The 18383-nt window shown below is 27.0% G+C and overlaps 1 protein-coding gene across 2 annotated transcripts; it reads right to left on the bottom strand.

Moving 5' to 3' along the window:
- Window positions 1-346: 346 nt before the first annotated feature.
- On the bottom strand, window positions 347-17188 carry LOC132946730 (serine/threonine-protein kinase ATR-like). 2 transcript variants are annotated; one of them, XM_061016789.1, is made up of 37 exons: window positions 16840-17188; window positions 16517-16762; window positions 16146-16316; window positions 15737-16074; window positions 15442-15652; window positions 15031-15155; window positions 13946-14052; window positions 13374-13822; window positions 12556-13300; window positions 11015-11417; window positions 10832-10948; window positions 10644-10769; window positions 10055-10302; window positions 9772-9993; window positions 9531-9702; window positions 9335-9461; window positions 8888-9018; window positions 8679-8830; window positions 8446-8606; window positions 8066-8371; window positions 7867-8006; window positions 7677-7793; window positions 6010-6152; window positions 5660-5935; window positions 5327-5605; window positions 4510-4732; window positions 4011-4195; window positions 3727-3932; window positions 3487-3659; window positions 3106-3410; window positions 2908-3031; window positions 2239-2346; window positions 2009-2147; window positions 1822-1936; window positions 1600-1753; window positions 1271-1513; window positions 347-726 (listed from the first exon to the last, which is right to left on the bottom strand). In XM_061016789.1, the coding sequence occupies exons 2-37, from the start codon at window positions 16743-16745 to the stop codon at window positions 553-555; spliced, it is 7644 nt and encodes a 2547-aa protein (XP_060872772.1). In that variant the 5' UTR covers window positions 16746-16762; window positions 16840-17188; the 3' UTR covers window positions 347-552. The 2 variants fall into 2 exon arrangements, 1 of the variants encoding a protein (XP_060872772.1); XR_009664752.1 differs by lacking the exons at window positions 347-726; window positions 1271-1513; window positions 1600-1753; window positions 1822-1936 and having other exon boundaries at window positions 2239-2323.
- Between the last annotated feature and the right edge of the window lie 1195 nt (window positions 17189-18383).

Raw genomic sequence — 18383 nt, 5'->3', positions numbered from 1 at the left:
GTACAAAATAATGATACTACCTAATTTTGTCGAACATATATTTAAAGTAATTAGGTATAACAATGCATAAAAGACATTTTTTTTTTTTTAAATAAAAGTTGTAACTCATCTGACTTAAAATTTGATTAATCAGCGCCTTTCGAAAATTGCAAGGGCAGCCCAAGCACCTTGGCTGCTACTGTATACATGTCCACGATAGACAGAAAACATACATTTTGTAAATACAGACTCAAATGAAACATACATAAAACAATTATTAAACACAGGACATGGGTACTCTATGAAATATAAACGTTTAGTGTAAGTAAAATTTGTGCTGAAATATGTTCAAAATATAGACAAATAATGATAATTATTGGAAACATTTATTAAAAATAAAAAGGTATCAAAAATTTTTTATAGATATGCCTTTGCAATCATAATAATATTAATTACTTAATGAATATAAAAATACAATTGACAATGTGTGAATTTGATTTAAAATAACTTAAAATAGAATAAATCTTATACATTAAATTAATGATAAAACAACACTTAATATTATCACTCGTATCACAGAAATGCACTCCAACCTATATACATTTGACATAAATTATCAACAGAAATGGCTTCTTCGATAAGTGTACGTGTTTGTCCTGCAACTGAAAGTGGCATGGAAGAGTTTTTTAAATTAGCTCTTACATATCCCTGAAGACGCATTTCAATATTGTTCAAATGTTCTTTAGCCTAAATAGATATATATTTATTTAGTACCATTAAATAATTTTTTTTTTAAATAATATATACATGAATTATTATTACTTATGAGTAGGATCCAGATTTGTTGGTTCAAAAAAAGTTTAAATATGATACTTATATTCTTAAAAAACAAACATAGTTAGATTGTTATAAGATAAAAACTAATAATTAATTATATAAATAGAATGTAATTCATTGGAACATAAAAAAAAAATTGTAAAGCTGTCTCAAAATTAAAATTACAATAATAATTGTAAATTAAGATGTATAAGTATTTTTTTCTCACTGTTTACATAATATTCCAAGATATTAATATGCTTAAGTAACTAAATATTCTCAAATATTGAAAAAAAAAAACTCCGTGTTGATCAAATCATCCACATTTTTACTCATATAAAAATGCATAGAGCATATTATGCTCAGTAATGATAATACATTAAAACCTAAAATTCTGGACCTTACTTTAAGTAATAATATTGATTTTATAATGTACAAAATTATAAAAATGAATAGTAATAGTAAATATATTTACTTGATCATTTGCCATCTCAGAATTTTCATCAACTATTGTGTCACGACCAGTCCACATGACTAAAGGATCGTATAAAAATGGTTTAAGTACACTAACCAACTGTTCTGTATGAGATCGCATAACGCGATTAGTTATTTCACAAGCACTGGACAACATTCCTTCAAGTCCACCAGTTCCCATTGCATCTACCATATTATGAGTCATACGGAATGGTACTCGTTCTGGCCATTCAAACTTTTCACCCTGTGTAATTAAAATTAAGTTAATTATAAAAACTAATAAAATATGTCTTCTAGATAATTAAAAAATGTATATTTTGTTATATGTACTCGATTGAATAGGCAATTGAAATCAACATGAACCACACCACCGTTAGTTGAATCTAATAAAATATTTTCACCATGACGATCACCAAGTCCCAGTATATAACCAACAATAGATATGACTGCTGTTGTTCTAGTAAACTCATTTCTAGCTATATACCTAAAATCAAAAATAAATCAATTATAAATTGACAACACTTTAAATGAAGTTTTAATAAGATTGCTAACCACTCTCCTGGACTAGGAAATTCTTTAAGATACCAATTTCTAAAAACAGGTGGATGATTTGGTATTGCCTTATTTACAAAAATTGATCTTTTTTTTTCCAAAGAATCTTTTATATCTAAAGAAATAGTTATAAAATTAATCATAATATATTTTCCTTCATTTAGATATGGTTAAAAAATATGCTTACTGCAAACCAGTCCTTGTAAAGTGCTTTTTGATACTTTAATTCCAATTGCTTCATAGCAATTTAAAATAACACTTCGCAAAGTAACTACGTTTTGAACTAATTCAATGAGACCACAGTCCAGTATCATAGGTACCACACTCTATACATTTTAAACAATTAAATATTTTTAAAAATTAAGTAAGTTAATTCATTTAAGATAAAATGTTTTATATTAACAACTAAATACTTACATATGTTTTTATAAAAAGATTTCGATCCCTTGCTTCTGGGTCTCTTTTCAAATACATATTAACAATGTTATTAAACTCCATTAACCTAGAATCGATTCTTATATCATCCTATCAATAAAAAAAATTATAATAATATATTGCTCCCTATGTATGTATTATTGTATGTGATTACACGTGTAATTTGTGTAGTTTTGAAATACCTGTATTAGTTTGTGGCATTAAAGTTTCACGAGTATAAGTTTGTGTTATTTAAATACACGCATAGATGTGTCATTAATTAAAGGTTTATACATTTTTATAAGGTCATAACTTACAAGATATGTTGAATATGTTAAAAATATAATCTATTTAAAGTTCTGAAATTAATGATGTATAGTTATAAATCCTAATATATTATAAAGTGTAATATTGTTTAATAAAAATAATATTTATTTGTGGAACGTTAACTACACAAATAAATTACATGTATACATTAAATACACAAACTTTATGTATATGTATATTTACAAGACACGTGAAACATTAATTATACAAATCAATACATGCATACATTAAATACACAAACTTAGTGTACACGTTTATTTTAAAAGCACATCTAAAATTGTTACTGCTATAATAAAACATAAATATTTTTATACTACATAGGTACTTTTTTATAGAACTATTTACTTTAGGTTTACACATCATTGGATATTCATTGCCATCAGAACCCAAAATTATAATGCGTTTTGGTTTTTGAAGTGAACTAAAAATATAAACCTCATCTTTGATGCCATGAATATAAACAAGATCACTAAACAATATATTACATTAAAATAATAAAAACTGGTATATTAAAATGTAAAATATTAATTATTAGTATCTTACTCCGGAAATGGATTGTGTTTTGTATTACGGTTAGAATTGATACGTGGTAATACCAAAGTGCGAAACTTTTGGGCTGGTACCATAATGTTGCTAAAATAACCATTTGTAAGCAAACGGGGTAGATTTTTCGCAATTTTCTGTAGAGGAAATTTAACACCAACTGGTGCATTTTGAGGACTTGTGTTACACAACTCTGATAAATTTTCAAATAATTCCATAAACTGGACCAACAAAGTTTTAACTTTAACTAATTTTGAATGTTTGAGAATGGAATTGAATCTACTCAGTCTTACAGTAAATGGTGACTGTAACACAATTTGTAATTAAATAAATATTAATTCTAAAAAATATTAATTCTAATATAATATCAATAATTAATACTTTATGTAGAGTCATGAGCATCCATAGAGAATGATTGGGATAGTCAAGTATGCACTTCACTATGATATCAGTCAAAGTTTTAAAACATTCTTCTAAAGGATGACATATTCTAGATGTTATTTGAGAAAAAGCAGTAAGGAACATAAATGTCGGCAATCGCAACATAAATCCTTCTAAAATATTTATTTTAAGTAACACAAATTAATAAACTTAAAACCTTTTAATTAAACATTTACTTGCCTATGAGTTTAGTCATCTTTATAAATGTTCTTTTTCGTTCTACCAAATACAATGACGTTTTATTATTTTTTTTTTTTAAATCTCGATTAAAGTCACTTCCAAAATCCAACCAAACACTCAACATTTTGGGCATTGACTGATAAATATACTCACAACCATATTGCAACGACAATCCATAGCAATGAATTATATTGTTAATTGAGTTCCTTAAACATTTTTAGTTTGTTTATTATTACGTTTTTAAGTAAATTATTCTTTTATTAAAAGTAAAATTCATTTCTTACAATCCTTTTGTATAATAGACTGCAGGAGTCATAGTGTTGAGAATACGATCTTGATAATGTGCCAACCTAACAAGACTTTTTTCCCACATTCCAAACATTTCATACGCATTTTCGATATTTGATAAATTAGATTCCAAATCCACATTTACAGTTTTGTCATTATACTTAGATAATAATAATAAAGCCTGAAAATTTAAATTAATACATTTTATAATGGGCAGAAATTAGTGCCAATTTAACTTCTTTCTTCATAAACATTCTCAACTAAATAAAATTTATTTGTTCCCAAATGTATCATTCCACGGTTAAAAAATTTAATGTAAAAGAAGAAACAGTTTAAATTTACAATTTAAACTGTTAATAATATACATTTTATTAGCTCTGAAATGTTTACAATAGTGAAACCTGTAGGAGGTAACTTTAGAAATAAATTACCCATATCCATGATTACTATAGACATGATAAATAATATGACAAATTAATAAAATATTGTACATACAGAAGCACATGTTTTTCGTTCTTCTATTTTTTCATCGCATGGTAAAGTTTTAATAATGTCCATATTTGGAAAAAGTATATTAATCCCTTTTTTTAAAGTTGCAATTGCTTGTCCTTGATCAGATTTTTTCCACGACAATTTAGCTTTCTCAATAAAAAGTTCTGTAGGTTTATACTTTTCAGCTGCTAATATATTTGAATATGCTTGTTGAAAATTTAGAGATCTAAATACAATCAATTAATATTACAATCAGTTTGATTTTAGTATAAAAATGAAGGAATGAAACAAAAAAATGTGATCTTAAAATAATTGACAAGAGAAGGGGCTCATAACATAAGATAAGCCAAAGAAATATTAGTCTGTAGCAATTTATTCATTCCCAGGTATCTAAGCGGATTGCCTGAGATTTGGTTAGTGGTGGTACTGGTTACTGATTTTTACACCAATGTCTTTTTTATCGAATGTTTTATTTTTAGAAGTAAATTATTCTAATGTTTAATGTTTGAATGAAAAAGTCTTAGTGGAATAATTCATTAATAACATAATGGGATTAAATTGTTATGAATTGTATACTTTGCTTATAATAAAAAGTTAAAACAGAGGCCTTAGCAAGTCACAAGCTAAGAGTTTGAGCTTTAAATAGAAACCTCGGGACTTTGATGAAGTATTTGTGAAAGCATAAATTAAAGTAATTAGTTTTGTATGGAACATTTGTGACTTGGCCTGGTTTTAAACTTGAATGTATTTATTATAGAAGATAAATTATTGATAATTTATTTATCGTTCTTAATAGTTGTAAAATTTTAATCATACATACTTTCTTGCGACTTTAATACTTTTCAGCCAGCTTATACCAATTTGATGGTTGATAATAGGCTTTAGTTCGTCTGTAACTAAATGTTGAGCAGCAGTTAATACAACTCTACGCATACATAGAACTTGCTGTAAAACATATGCCTGAGGTTGTAAACACTGTAGTCGTTCATCCATTTCATTGGTAATCAGTTCTTTTAATTTAGTATTTGTGGAAGTATCGCCATCAACAATTTTTAGTATAGTGTCAAATATTTGTTCCATCTCATTCAGAATGTGCAACCTATGACAAATAAAAATGAAAGACAGTAAGCAAATATTCTCTATAAAAACATACTTAACAATAAATGGATATGCCTCTTTATATCCGGCAGATCCAACCATTGACATGTACAGAGATTCAGTGACCAGGTTTGTTATAGAGGAAATTTCTTTACGTACACTGTTCTTATCTTTATGTAAAAAATATACTAAGGCTTGACCAATACAAACACCCCAACTTTCATTAGCATTTAGTGGTTTTTCAGTCAAAAGTTCTTTTAATTTATCAAACATCATAAGACTCCATGTTGCTTCAGCTTTTTCACCAAATAATGTGTTTTGACAATCTGATCTTAAATTTGATTTCAACAGTGTTAAAAGGATGAACGATGAAATATTAAAAATATTAAGAAATTAATATATTACTTGATGTTTGTTAAGCCTTCAGCTATTTTTAATGCTGTGAATGGTTGATCAATGCCTAAATAGCATTTAACCATACCTTTATGAAATTCTAAACTAGGATCGGAATACATTTGTGCTAATTTTTCATAACATGCAGCTGCATCCTAAAACAAATTAAGTTATTTATAAAATAATATATTTATTATCATTGATTATAAATACTAGTATTTATAATCAATGGTATTATGTATAATGTAACGATTATCGTCATCGACATCGTTTATTACTCCCTACGTTGAGCACGACTAATATGCTGAGTGTTAGTAATGACAAATGTGTATATATGTATGAAATATATATTATGCTGACGCGATGTTTAGCTCACATCGTGTAAATAACCGATCCGGACGCCTGGCGGTAGATAGTTATGATAGAGTCTACAGTGAGGTAGTCGATAGAGTCTGTAGTCGGCAGTTGATAGTTGGATGGTCAAGAATGAAGAGTCATAGTCTGCGGTCGATAGTGGAACTCGAGGGATGATAACGACCTGAAGAGGACCTGTGGACGACCAGCTCAACCCACATTTGGACATCGCCACCCACGACACACCATGGCCCGATCGGTAGCCCGGAGTTATAATTTATAAGTATACTTTCGATGTTGTAACTTGTAGTAGATAATAATAATACATTAATAATCAATAACAGATATACATATATATATATATTAAGTTGAGTACTTTGCTTCACATAAGGTAACCCTGATCCCAAGTAATAATATCACACACCGAGGTCGAGTCTCCGAGACCTTGTTAATATAAACAGAACGACACCTGAACGAGTAAGAGCCCAGGTGAAGAGGAGACGTTACAATAGTAATCGGAGTGTAAGATAAAAAGGAGAATTTTGTGTACTTTTTGGAGCTGCAATTATTGTCTGCAATGTTTAACTGTATTACTGCGATATATTGGGTTAGTTAAAATTTCAGTATTAAATTAAAAATTAAAATTCATAATTTATTTGTAAACTATACAAGATCGAGCATGCTCAATGCTCACCTCATTTTTAGTTTAAAATTAAATAGTTTAATAATACATCAATAATTTCAACAAAAAAATTATCTGGTTCGTTCAAATTTCAATTACACGACGAAGACATTTTCAGAAAAATCATTTGATTCACAATTGAAATTAAAACATGTACATTTTTATTTAAAAACCCAAGAAGGTAACACTGCTAAATACTCCTCAAATATTGTGAAAAATTTAAGTATTTTAAAATATCGTCTTTAACACTTTCAAAGCCGCCGACGCGTATACGTGTCAACAGAGTTTATTCCAATGGGCTGGTGACGAGTTAACGCGTCAAAAACGTTTATGTTTATATACGCTATAATTAAATCGGATTTTTTTTAATAAACTCTGAAACTAAGATAGGCCATTGACAACAAACTCTAAATGTAAAGGTATGGGTTTTATGTTTTTTCTGTCGTTTCTGAAATCACGTGCAGCGTTGACCGTGTTAACTACACTTAAAAATTTAAAGTCAGAATTTGGATAAATGTATAATTTTAACATTAAAATGGGATGAGCATGCTTAAAAAATCACCCTATATAATAAACAGCAATATAAATATTGTTAATATGTTATATATATGTTTTAATATGTTGTGCAAAATGTGCATTTTACTTGTAACTGTCCATTAACTTCATGTAAAAGTATCATTTCTTGAGGTGATGGATCATTATCGTGAACAGCAATAATACCTTTAAGGCTATCAGCATCATTTAGTTTAGAATAAATTTGCTGAATAAGATATAAAATTATAAAATAGAAGTTATTAAGAACAATTAGAAAATAAAGTTAAATTTTATCATACAGAAAGAGTTGGTAGATGATCTTGAAGTTTCTCTTTATTGTCATGAATATAATCTTCAAGATACAAAAGTGCTCGAGCATATTCATCATACTCTAGTGATTTTTCAGCCAGTTTTAGTTTACAAAATCTTGTTAAAAAATCTAAAAGTATGTTATTATAAGTACCAAACTATAAGCTTATATTAAAACAATAATATTACTCATAACTGGTTCACAGATATTGTTCTTTGATGCTTTTTGTTCTCGAGACCATTTAAATAAAAAATCAAATAATGTGAATGCTGTCTTAACATACATTACACGAGTAGTGGTTTCGTTTTGTTGTTCTGAAGAATTGGTAATTTCATATTCCATAGCAATTTGTCTACCAGCCATAATGTCGTTAATAGTTTCTGGGATATTTGTGTTATTAGTTGTTATATCATCTACATCATTACTAATAACAGCTTGAAGTTCTTCATATATTAAATTGCTATTTACATCGTTCGTACTTAAAATAGTATAAACTACATTTAAAAAAAAATATTACTAATTACTAATTACTAATAATAATATTAAAATAAATTATAATATAACTTACGTAAAACATATGGTAAAAATAAAAGCATTGCTTCATTATCTGATCGTATGCTTGATTTACAATACACAAAAATGCGTTTGGCATATTCATCAGTAATTAAAGGAACAAGGCGATTGACCCAATTATAAGCCCACAAGTTTAATGTACCACTTTTTCCAGATCTAACAAATTAATTGAAATATATTTATATTATTTGTTAGATTTGGAGAAATAAATAAATAATAATTTAATACCCAAATATTGGGTGTGGCATTCCTGTTTGGTACTGTTCTGTTTCCAGAGTGTAGCGAGATGAAGAAAGTGGATCTATAATTTCGTGTAATGTGCTTGGAATAGATGACCAGATTTCCGAGTCTTTCTTCACATTATAAACTTGTAAAATTTTCTAAAAAATTAATGATAAATAAGTTATGTACTTAAGTGTATGAATATGAAGTAATACTTGTATTGCAACTGCAAAAGAATCCATGTATCGAGAATTTCTAGCAGATTGTAAGCCTTGTCCTAATATGGTTATTGCACGTATAGCAAAGTCATTGCTTTTTATATCTAGTGGAAACTCTTTGTTTCTTCCTGAAAAATATTAAATACAAGTAGAGTTGTAAAATAAGCTAATTATACATATATTAAATGACACAAAAGTTTTTCACATGGATTTTTATTTAAAAACAAGATATTATTTATTGCATACAATTTTGGTTAAATAATTAAATTGTAGTTAAGTAAAAAAGCATGCATTATGTAAAAAACAAAAATGTTTATCAACCAATTTTAAACAATAATTTTAATATTTAAACAAACATAATATCATATATTATAGCTTATAAAGTTAAAATTATTAGTGATAGATCTCTTTTAAAACTATAGTCTAACTAATGAGTATATGTACCTTCTTTAATAATATTATTTGGCAAATAACTAGGATCTAATGCTCCAATTTTTCCTAAACATTCACTGCTAGCAAGTCTCACTCTTTTATCATGATGTCGTAAATTTTCAGTTAAAACTTCTAATAACTAATCAAACCGAATATATGTTAAATAAATTAAAATGTCTATTATATATTATACAACATGATTTTTTACCTCAATAATTACAGAATTAACATTATCACTGGACAATATCAATTTAGTTACTTCGGACTGCTGAACTGAAAGTTCTAAATGTAGTCGTTTTAAGCCATGCAGTTTAACTTCCAATGTTGTATGAGCCACAATGTCCAGTAACCAAACCAATAACTTATTCAACGGTTGTTTGCTAAAAATATATAATTTAACAAAATCAGTTTACTGGTTACTGTAGTTTGATAATAAAATCAAAACATACAATACATTTTTTGTGTATTTTTGAACAATATTGTAGACTATAGGATTGGCTGGATGTGGCTCCAAGAAATATAATTCTGCTATATGATTTTCCAGATATTTTTCATTCTCTTTGACCATAAAATAAAACATATTGGCAACTTTATTTGGATAAATATCTATTAGTGGCACAAGAGACACAAATATGGAACTCAACATAGGTCCCAACACTTCCATATGAACACTAAGAACAATAAATAATTTTGTATTTAACTAAGTGAAGAATTAGGCAATGAGAAACATACCAATGAATAAATGAATCCCAGGCTTTTAACCCTAGGTATACGAAAGCGCTGTTTTTTAACGATATGGCTGTGCGTAACATAGCCAATATTTTAAACCTTGCTGGTGTCACAAAACTACTGCCCATTAGTTTGAAAATATCCCCTAATGATAATAGAATGTTTTCCTTGATAGAATCAGAGGAATTTTTTACTAATCTTGATTCTAAAATCATTAAAAGACCCAAAAATCTTGGTGATAGAAAATCTGCCTGAAAATAAAAATTCAAGTCACAGTTTTTTCTAAAATATTATGTACAGTATGTTAAGCCCACTGTTATATTATAAACTGTAGATAGAACATTGGACATTAAATAGGGTTATCTGAAATAGTATAACTATGTAGGGAAAATTCAAAATTAAACCATTATTTTATAAATTAACATTTATGTTAATAATATTATACATCATATTTATGAACTTTTCAAAATTTATTAAAAATGAAACCTTTATATATTCAGCTACTTCAGCTTAATATCCTTTATTATGCATGGTAATTTAGAATAATATATTGGTTTAAATTTAATATATTTTATATCAAAAACATACTTACAAAATTAACAATTGAAGTATCATTTTTTACATTAAATAGAACATCATAGGTTTGTATTATCTTAATAGCTTCAGTAGCTTGATCATGTTTTGAATGGAAATGAGTGAGTATCTCAGCTATGATTGGCTTTAAAAAATAAAATGATTTATTATACTAACATTTTACTCATAAAAAATAGTTTTCCTTACAGTAAATGAAAGTCTGACCAAATGCACCAAGGGAGTATTTGTTATTTCTTCTAAAAGTAAACAGCCTTGCTTACGAATGTCTATATCTTCAGACAGTAATAGATGAGAAAAACAGTACTAGTAATAAATAAAATATTATTATTTTAACACAAAAATATAAAATTGTACAAATGTAATACTTACTTTAAACGATTCTTTAACTAAAGCACTTTCGGTTTTTTGTGATAATGAAGCAATTTCACTTAAAATTGTCCTTGTTCCTGGCTTTTTAATACACCAAGGAAATATATATTTGATAATTTGCTTTATTGCATACATATCTCTATGTGTGAACCCTAATTTGTTGTATGTTTTTTTTACATCAATGTTGGGATGGTAAGTATGATAACACGCAACTAAATTATTAGCAATGTATTGCATTAATTCAGTTTCATATCTATCAAATATTACTAAAAATTTTGTTTTATGGGCTGCAGCAATTTCAGTCATATAAAATTTTGCCACACTTCCATATGAAGAGTTTGGATGAATTAAAAATAGAAACATGAATTCCATAGATGGAAGTATAGTTGAGTCAATTGGCACACTGAAAATAAAAATGTATAAGATTGTTGTACATATTGTTAATTTGAAAACATAAATTTCATATAAGTAAAATGGTCAGGGTTGTTATGTTTAAAACACAATATTTTGAACAACTTGTTTTAAACATGAATTTAAAACATTTGTTTTAAGAGGACTTTGCACTCGTATGTGTTGTCTCCGTCTTACACACGTACAACATAGCAAATTTTCAATAGGGTGCTGTCAGTTTTGATATTACATTTAATTGACCTATTATCAAACTTTTAAGTAACAACATTACCTATTTTCTCTTGTTGGTTTTTTTTACGATATTTTAGTTTTTAAGTGAATTATGATCATTTTAAAATATTGATGTTTTACATACTCATAACTCACTTATAAACTAAAATATCGTAAAAAACCAAGGAGAGAATACAGATAATGTTGTTACTTAAAAGTTTGATAATAGGTCAATTCACTCTAATTATTAAAACTGATAGCACCCTATTGAAACTAGCTAACAAAAATTTGGTATGTCGTACGTGTGTAAGACAGAGACAACACATGTGGGTGCGACTTCCATTTAAACGTTTTGTTGATTGTTTAAAAAGAATAAAACATATGTTTAAAATAGTGTAAAATTCAAGTGAATATTATGTTTTTTTTTGTTTATTATTAATAATAAATTTTTTTTTTAATTTTTTGAAAAATTATTAAATTTAAAATTTTGTTACTTAATAGTTAATATATACATAATATAATGTCCACATACACATCCATTCAGAAAATATTAAAAATACATTTCAAATACTTTTAAGATTTGAAATAAGTAATAAATGAAAAGTGAAACATATACTAGCACAAAGCATATTGCCATATAAGTAAATTACAAATTAAATTAAAATTAAGTTACTTTTAATATACTGTTTTAAACAGAAAAAAAACAGTTAAAAACAAAAAATACACTAACTCTGAAAATGGTCTAGTATTTATAAAAGTTGACACATATTGAGTGACCGATCAACGATCCATGCATGAATTAAATAAAACACTTATTACTATACCGGACGTAGTAACATTAAGTTGAACTAGCTACTTGCTACTACGAGTATTTATAACCATAATATAACTGTTTTAATATAATATAATGAAAGACTTACCATCCAACATTAAAAATAGTTTCTAAACAAGTATATTGTAGCTCATTATTTCCAACTTTGAGACTACTATTTACAGTTGAACAAAGAATATTTAACATTTGATAAAAAACTGATTCAAATATTTCAATATTTCCAGATGAATCTTTTTCAAATACAATAGAATTTAACATTTTTGAACTCTGAATGCGTACTTCTTCGTCTTTGTCATTAATCAACATCAACATATGTTTTCTAAAAGAACTATCTGGATAAAAATGGTTTATTATCATTGGTATGTTTTTAATGACTTCACATCTGATGACTGTATTCAAATTGTTTACAAATGATAAAAGTAATATTTTCCAAAATTCATTTAACATTTTTTTACAAGTATCGTCTATTGAACACATTTGCAAATTTTGTTGAATTTTGTTTCGATCACAATCAATACAAAATAATTCTTCTTGGCAAGTAGTTTTATTATATTGAATAATCGTTTTACCATACATAGCGCACATGAGAATTCTTAGGTTTTTAACAAACACAATATTTGTGGTCTCATCAAAATCTTCAATTATTTCAAATAAAATAGAAATATTTTGATTTTTTTGCTTATGAAATAAAAATGGCAAATTTAGAATTGATGTTTCACATACTTTTTTATTTCTAAGTGATGTAATAACAAGATTTTGTCTCCAATCGCACAACATATTAATTTGTATATGACTAATATAAGTAAGACACTTTTGCATTATTTGTTTATCATCTGAAAATAAATATTTAATTAGATAATTTCATTCTTAAAATTATTTAAATTTTTACTATACAAAATTACTTACTAAGTAAAGCAGAATACTTGCTCATAATAATATTTAAATGTTTGTATAATGCCAAATTTCTGAACATGTTGTTAGAAGTACTCATCCACGGCAGAGACAGGATAGCAATTAATGTCTTAGTATCATTATTCAAAATGGAAGAAAATTCTTTTAAGCTCACTAGACTGCCACATGTAGATACCAATGTTTCTAGTGTGAAACGATCATCATGTTTTACAACATAGTCCATAATTTTACTTAACAATTTATTAGTATTAATATTTTGCAAAAATTGATAGTTATCATTTTTAAAAGCCATGTCTAAATGATGAGCAAGACATGCAGTAGTGTTTATGATTTGAAACTCTTTTGTAGTAAGAATTTCAGTAGAAGATTGTAAAGTTTGGTTTAGGTTTTTCCAAAATTGAAACCAAATTGAACTTAGTATTGTCATATTGATAGAATTATTTCTAAAATTACATTATACACAAAAAAAATTAAAACAAACACATTATGTTGAAATAAAAATAAAAATGTTAAATAGTATTATCGTGAATTATAAGTAAGTACTTATGTATAAAAATTTAACTAACTTTTCATTGCCAAAGAATACATTTTCATTATCGTTTTCTTCGTCAATAATTTCTTTATTGTTTTTTAACTCTTGTAAAATAAAAAATTCAAACAACACATTCATTCCCTGAGAAAAAAAAATAACAACATTTAATATTTTATACCGGTGATACTGTAACCAATTTCTGGAATGAAACAAAATTTTAAAAATAAATATAAATTTCCTTCTTTTAATTACCTTAAAAATATTTTTTATGTTCCAGAAAAATTTTTATCACTATATTATATTATAAATATATACCTACAGTTTAAATTTTAATGTGAAATTTATGATACAGTTTCATTGGCCAATGATGAGAAATTATGCCCAAATTTGCTGTACCAATTCTTAAAATTAAGTAAGGATTATCATTAATGAACCTCAATCTATTGTTTTATTTTGTTAACATGTTAGTATGCAATAAAATATTTGTTTTTAGCTACTCGTGTATTATAAAAGTCAGGCAAACTCAGGATGTTGTTAAGGTGGAAGCAAATTTATCCTACTTACCCTTACAAGCAAACATACAATTACGACTAAGTTAGAATTTCATGACATCAACAGTCGACAGTAATAATAATTATTTTTATCATCATTATTGATCAAAGGCGACAGACTACGACTGCTCGACCTAACCGCCAGTATATAAATCTAAAAATAATTTTTAATGAAATAATCAATTGATGATTGCCGCAAACCTTTTAATGTACAACTTTATGTGTATCAAACATAATAATCAAATTTGAAAAAAACATCACTTCAACATTATATTTGTGACAATTTTTTTTGGAGAGAGGGTTTCAGTTTCAAAACTCTCCCTCTACTAAATACTAAATAGCAGATACTAGATTTTATATTTATATCGAAGTAAACTACAATCTTTATCTTGGTCAGTTGGGTATAAGAATAGCAGTAGGAAATACAATAAAAAGTTACAATAACTGTACAAGCTAACAAGAAAGTACTATGTACTATTCAGTAATGAAATATTTAAATATCTAAAACTTTTTAAATTTTTAAAAAATTTCAACAATAAATAAAATATTAAATCAGTGCAGTACTTACTGGTGAAGATACATCAATTAACTGACGCATCGGACATTTTTCAATTATTATATTAGGATTAACAATTTCATCATCAAGTAATCCTTTAATCACGTTACACATTGCTCCAGACAGTTTGTTTGTGACTAAAAATAAAATAATATAAATTATAATTTTGTACTTACACGAAGAACCTAATAATTGCAATGAAGCTAGTAGAAAAATGCCTTTTTTACAAATATTTTTATTTAAATTACTAAATATAATATGATTGTTAATAAATGTTTTATAAAAATCACAACTATAAGAAAAAATTAAATTGAACAGAAAGGATTAGTATTACAAGTTAGGTATTATACCTACTAACTTCTTTAATTTTTAAAATGGATACATATATTTACATTGAATTAGAAAACAAATATAAATAGGTACCTTTAATTTTATCAGAAACCAGTAATTTTAAAACTAATTCTATTATTGCCATATTTATAGATACAACATGAATTGATCCTGCTTTACATATAATATTAAATATGTTACTCAAAATGTTTTGAATCTCGTTAGATTGTTCTGTAGAAGAATTATATTTCAAACACACTTTTTCAATAGTATCAAACAGCATTTTATAAATATTTTCCAGTATCTGAAAAAATATAATATGTAAGGACACAATTTATAAATTATAATTATAAATATTAATATAATTCTAACATTTCTGTATTCATACTTCAAAATATTTTTTATGTGATGTTGACGCTAGCATATGCAAAATTAAATGGAGTCCGGCTTGCGTAACTTCTATTGAATGTGAATTGTGTATAGCTAATGTGACAGATTGCCAGAATTTTACAGTAGTATTTGTTTTAATATAATTTATAGAAAATACACTACTAGAAAATAAATGAAACATTTTTGATAGTAAATAAACATAACTATCACGATCGTTAATAGAAATGTGGATAGGAGTAAAATCAATTACAGACAACTGAGTTCGAAAATTCTTTTCAGGATTACACCATGTAATGACAATTGGCCACGAATCTTTAACTACATTTTCCGCCATTTCTAAATTAAATAATACAATAATTATAGTAGATATTTTAGGAAATAATATTACTTTATATTGTTTATTTTACTTGTTATAAATTTAGAATAATCATTAATGGCACAATCGTAAATATACGTATTTTGGCAAGAAAGTACTTCCAATAAACATGTTTGGCTATGAGTTGAATTACCATGTAATGGGGAAAATCCCTTTTGACTAAGAATTTTTACAAGTTGACCAATGATCCAGATAGTAAATTCTGAAAAAAAAATTGTTTGAATTTAATCTAAATTAAAACACATAGGTATATTATAATATTATATTTACTTTCCTTAAACTAAGTTAAGTAAACATCCTAAAAAGAATTTTAAACATCTTAAAAAATATATATCCAAACTTTTAAATCAAATCTTTATCATCAGGACATAAAAAGTTAAATAATGTATTTTAAATATATACCTTTATAGTAATCGACACTGAACGCATTGCTTTTGATGCTAACAAATGGGCTAAAAACTCCTTCTTGTTCTCCCATTTTACTCAGAACTTCACGCATAATTTTAGCATGCTCTTCCAATGACTCGGCTTCTTCGTCCATTATAAACGTAAACATGCTTTTAAATTTTCTCCATAGATCAAACGGGAACTTTTTATCGACTACCGCGACATCCACTTCCATTTTTTCCATTATTGTTTCTAGAAAAACTAGGAAAATAATCGATTAACCTCAAGAGAATATATTATATATACACTTGTATTTAAATTTATTGATATAAACGTACTTGATTATTTATTGCTGTAGAAAACGAAAACTATTGAGAAATTGCCCCATGGGACAACGGGTATCCGAGAGCCTATTGTGCTAGATATACTTCATATTTATGACTAAAACGTTATTTCGTAAATATTTTGGTAGTTTCTAAATTATACGCACTCTAAACAATTTTAACGTTTACAAAGTAGGCACATCACTTGAACACATCAGTAAATATATTTGTATGCAATATAATAGGTATATTGAGAATGATTAACAGTCTATGATCAAAATATCAGTGTTACTATTACAACTTCCGAATTACAGGTTTGCTGTCTTAAGTAGTGACTTATATAGTAGCCATGGTACCGACTACAGACTTCCTAGTTTCCACTGAAATAATATTATATCAAAAATTATCAAAATTTCATGTAAAAATGATAAGCTTTCAATCAAAAACGCACGGAATGAAATCCCGCCAAAAAGTATTGTTATCTACGTCGTCTGTCAAGATGATAATGTTTTTAATCCATGAAAATCGGTAATCACGTCCACGAGAGTCTCTTGTCAAGAGATGATAATGTTATTATGACGGGATCGTGGAGGTTCGTTTGTTTTGAACTGCTCGGTATTCATTTTCGGCACGCAATTTTTCACAAAACCCACGAGGCCACGACTGAAATGTTAACTAATATATTATTTAAACCACGACAGACCCGTTCTGATTTCTCACGCAAAGCCGGAATAAGAGGACGCTACACGTTGTCACTGTCTTACAACTGCATAACATAGCAAATTGTACGTTCTGAATAGTCCGTCTAACTCAGGTATGTAAGTATGTTTTCTTTTAGATTTTAATTTTATGGCAAGTTATGAGTGTTTTAAAATACTCATAACTTGCTTTAAAATTAAAATCTAAATAAAAATCCATGATGTTCGCTAGACGACACTCTTACTCCTAAATTTGACAATATGTCAATTCGCTCAGATATTAATCATAACAGAGTTAAATGGATTATTCAGAATGTATGATATGCAGCGTCCACTTATGGCATTGATTAATTGTAGTTTATTTAGGTGATTTTTCATAAACCGAGGCCCACCCACCTCGGTATCCAAAAATCTCGAAAAGCGCTTAAACGTTAATGCCTTATTTTTCAACACTAAAAACAAAAAATTACGTTTTATAATATTGACAAGCTACTGCCTTGTCACTGGTAATATTGTGATATTTTTGGTTTATGTTTGGAGATGATTTTACAAATTTTTCCCGATACAAACCAAATAGCATCGTTCTGTTGCTATTTTCTGTGTAATAATACAAAAATACGTACAGATCGTGCTATAGGTACATAATAGATAATTCCATGAAAAGTTTTTAGACCTTACATGTGGTCTGCCGGTGGGTAGCTATAACAGGGAAATATGTTAAAGCTGCTACTAAAAAAAAAGAAACACAAGCTTGTGTTGAATTGAACATAAAGTTTTTTTACAATAGGATAATATTGTTTTTATGCATATGTATTTAAAAATTTATTTTTATCAAATACGATTAAATATATAAAGACCTCC

The sequence above is a fragment of the Metopolophium dirhodum genome, chromosome 6, assembly GCF_019925205.1.
Source record: "Metopolophium dirhodum isolate CAU chromosome 6, ASM1992520v1, whole genome shotgun sequence".
Classification (NCBI taxonomy): Eukaryota; Metazoa; Arthropoda; class Insecta; order Hemiptera; family Aphididae; genus Metopolophium; species Metopolophium dirhodum.
The sequence above is the reverse complement of the archived record's forward strand: the minus strand, read 5'-3'. Positions and strand labels throughout refer to the sequence as shown.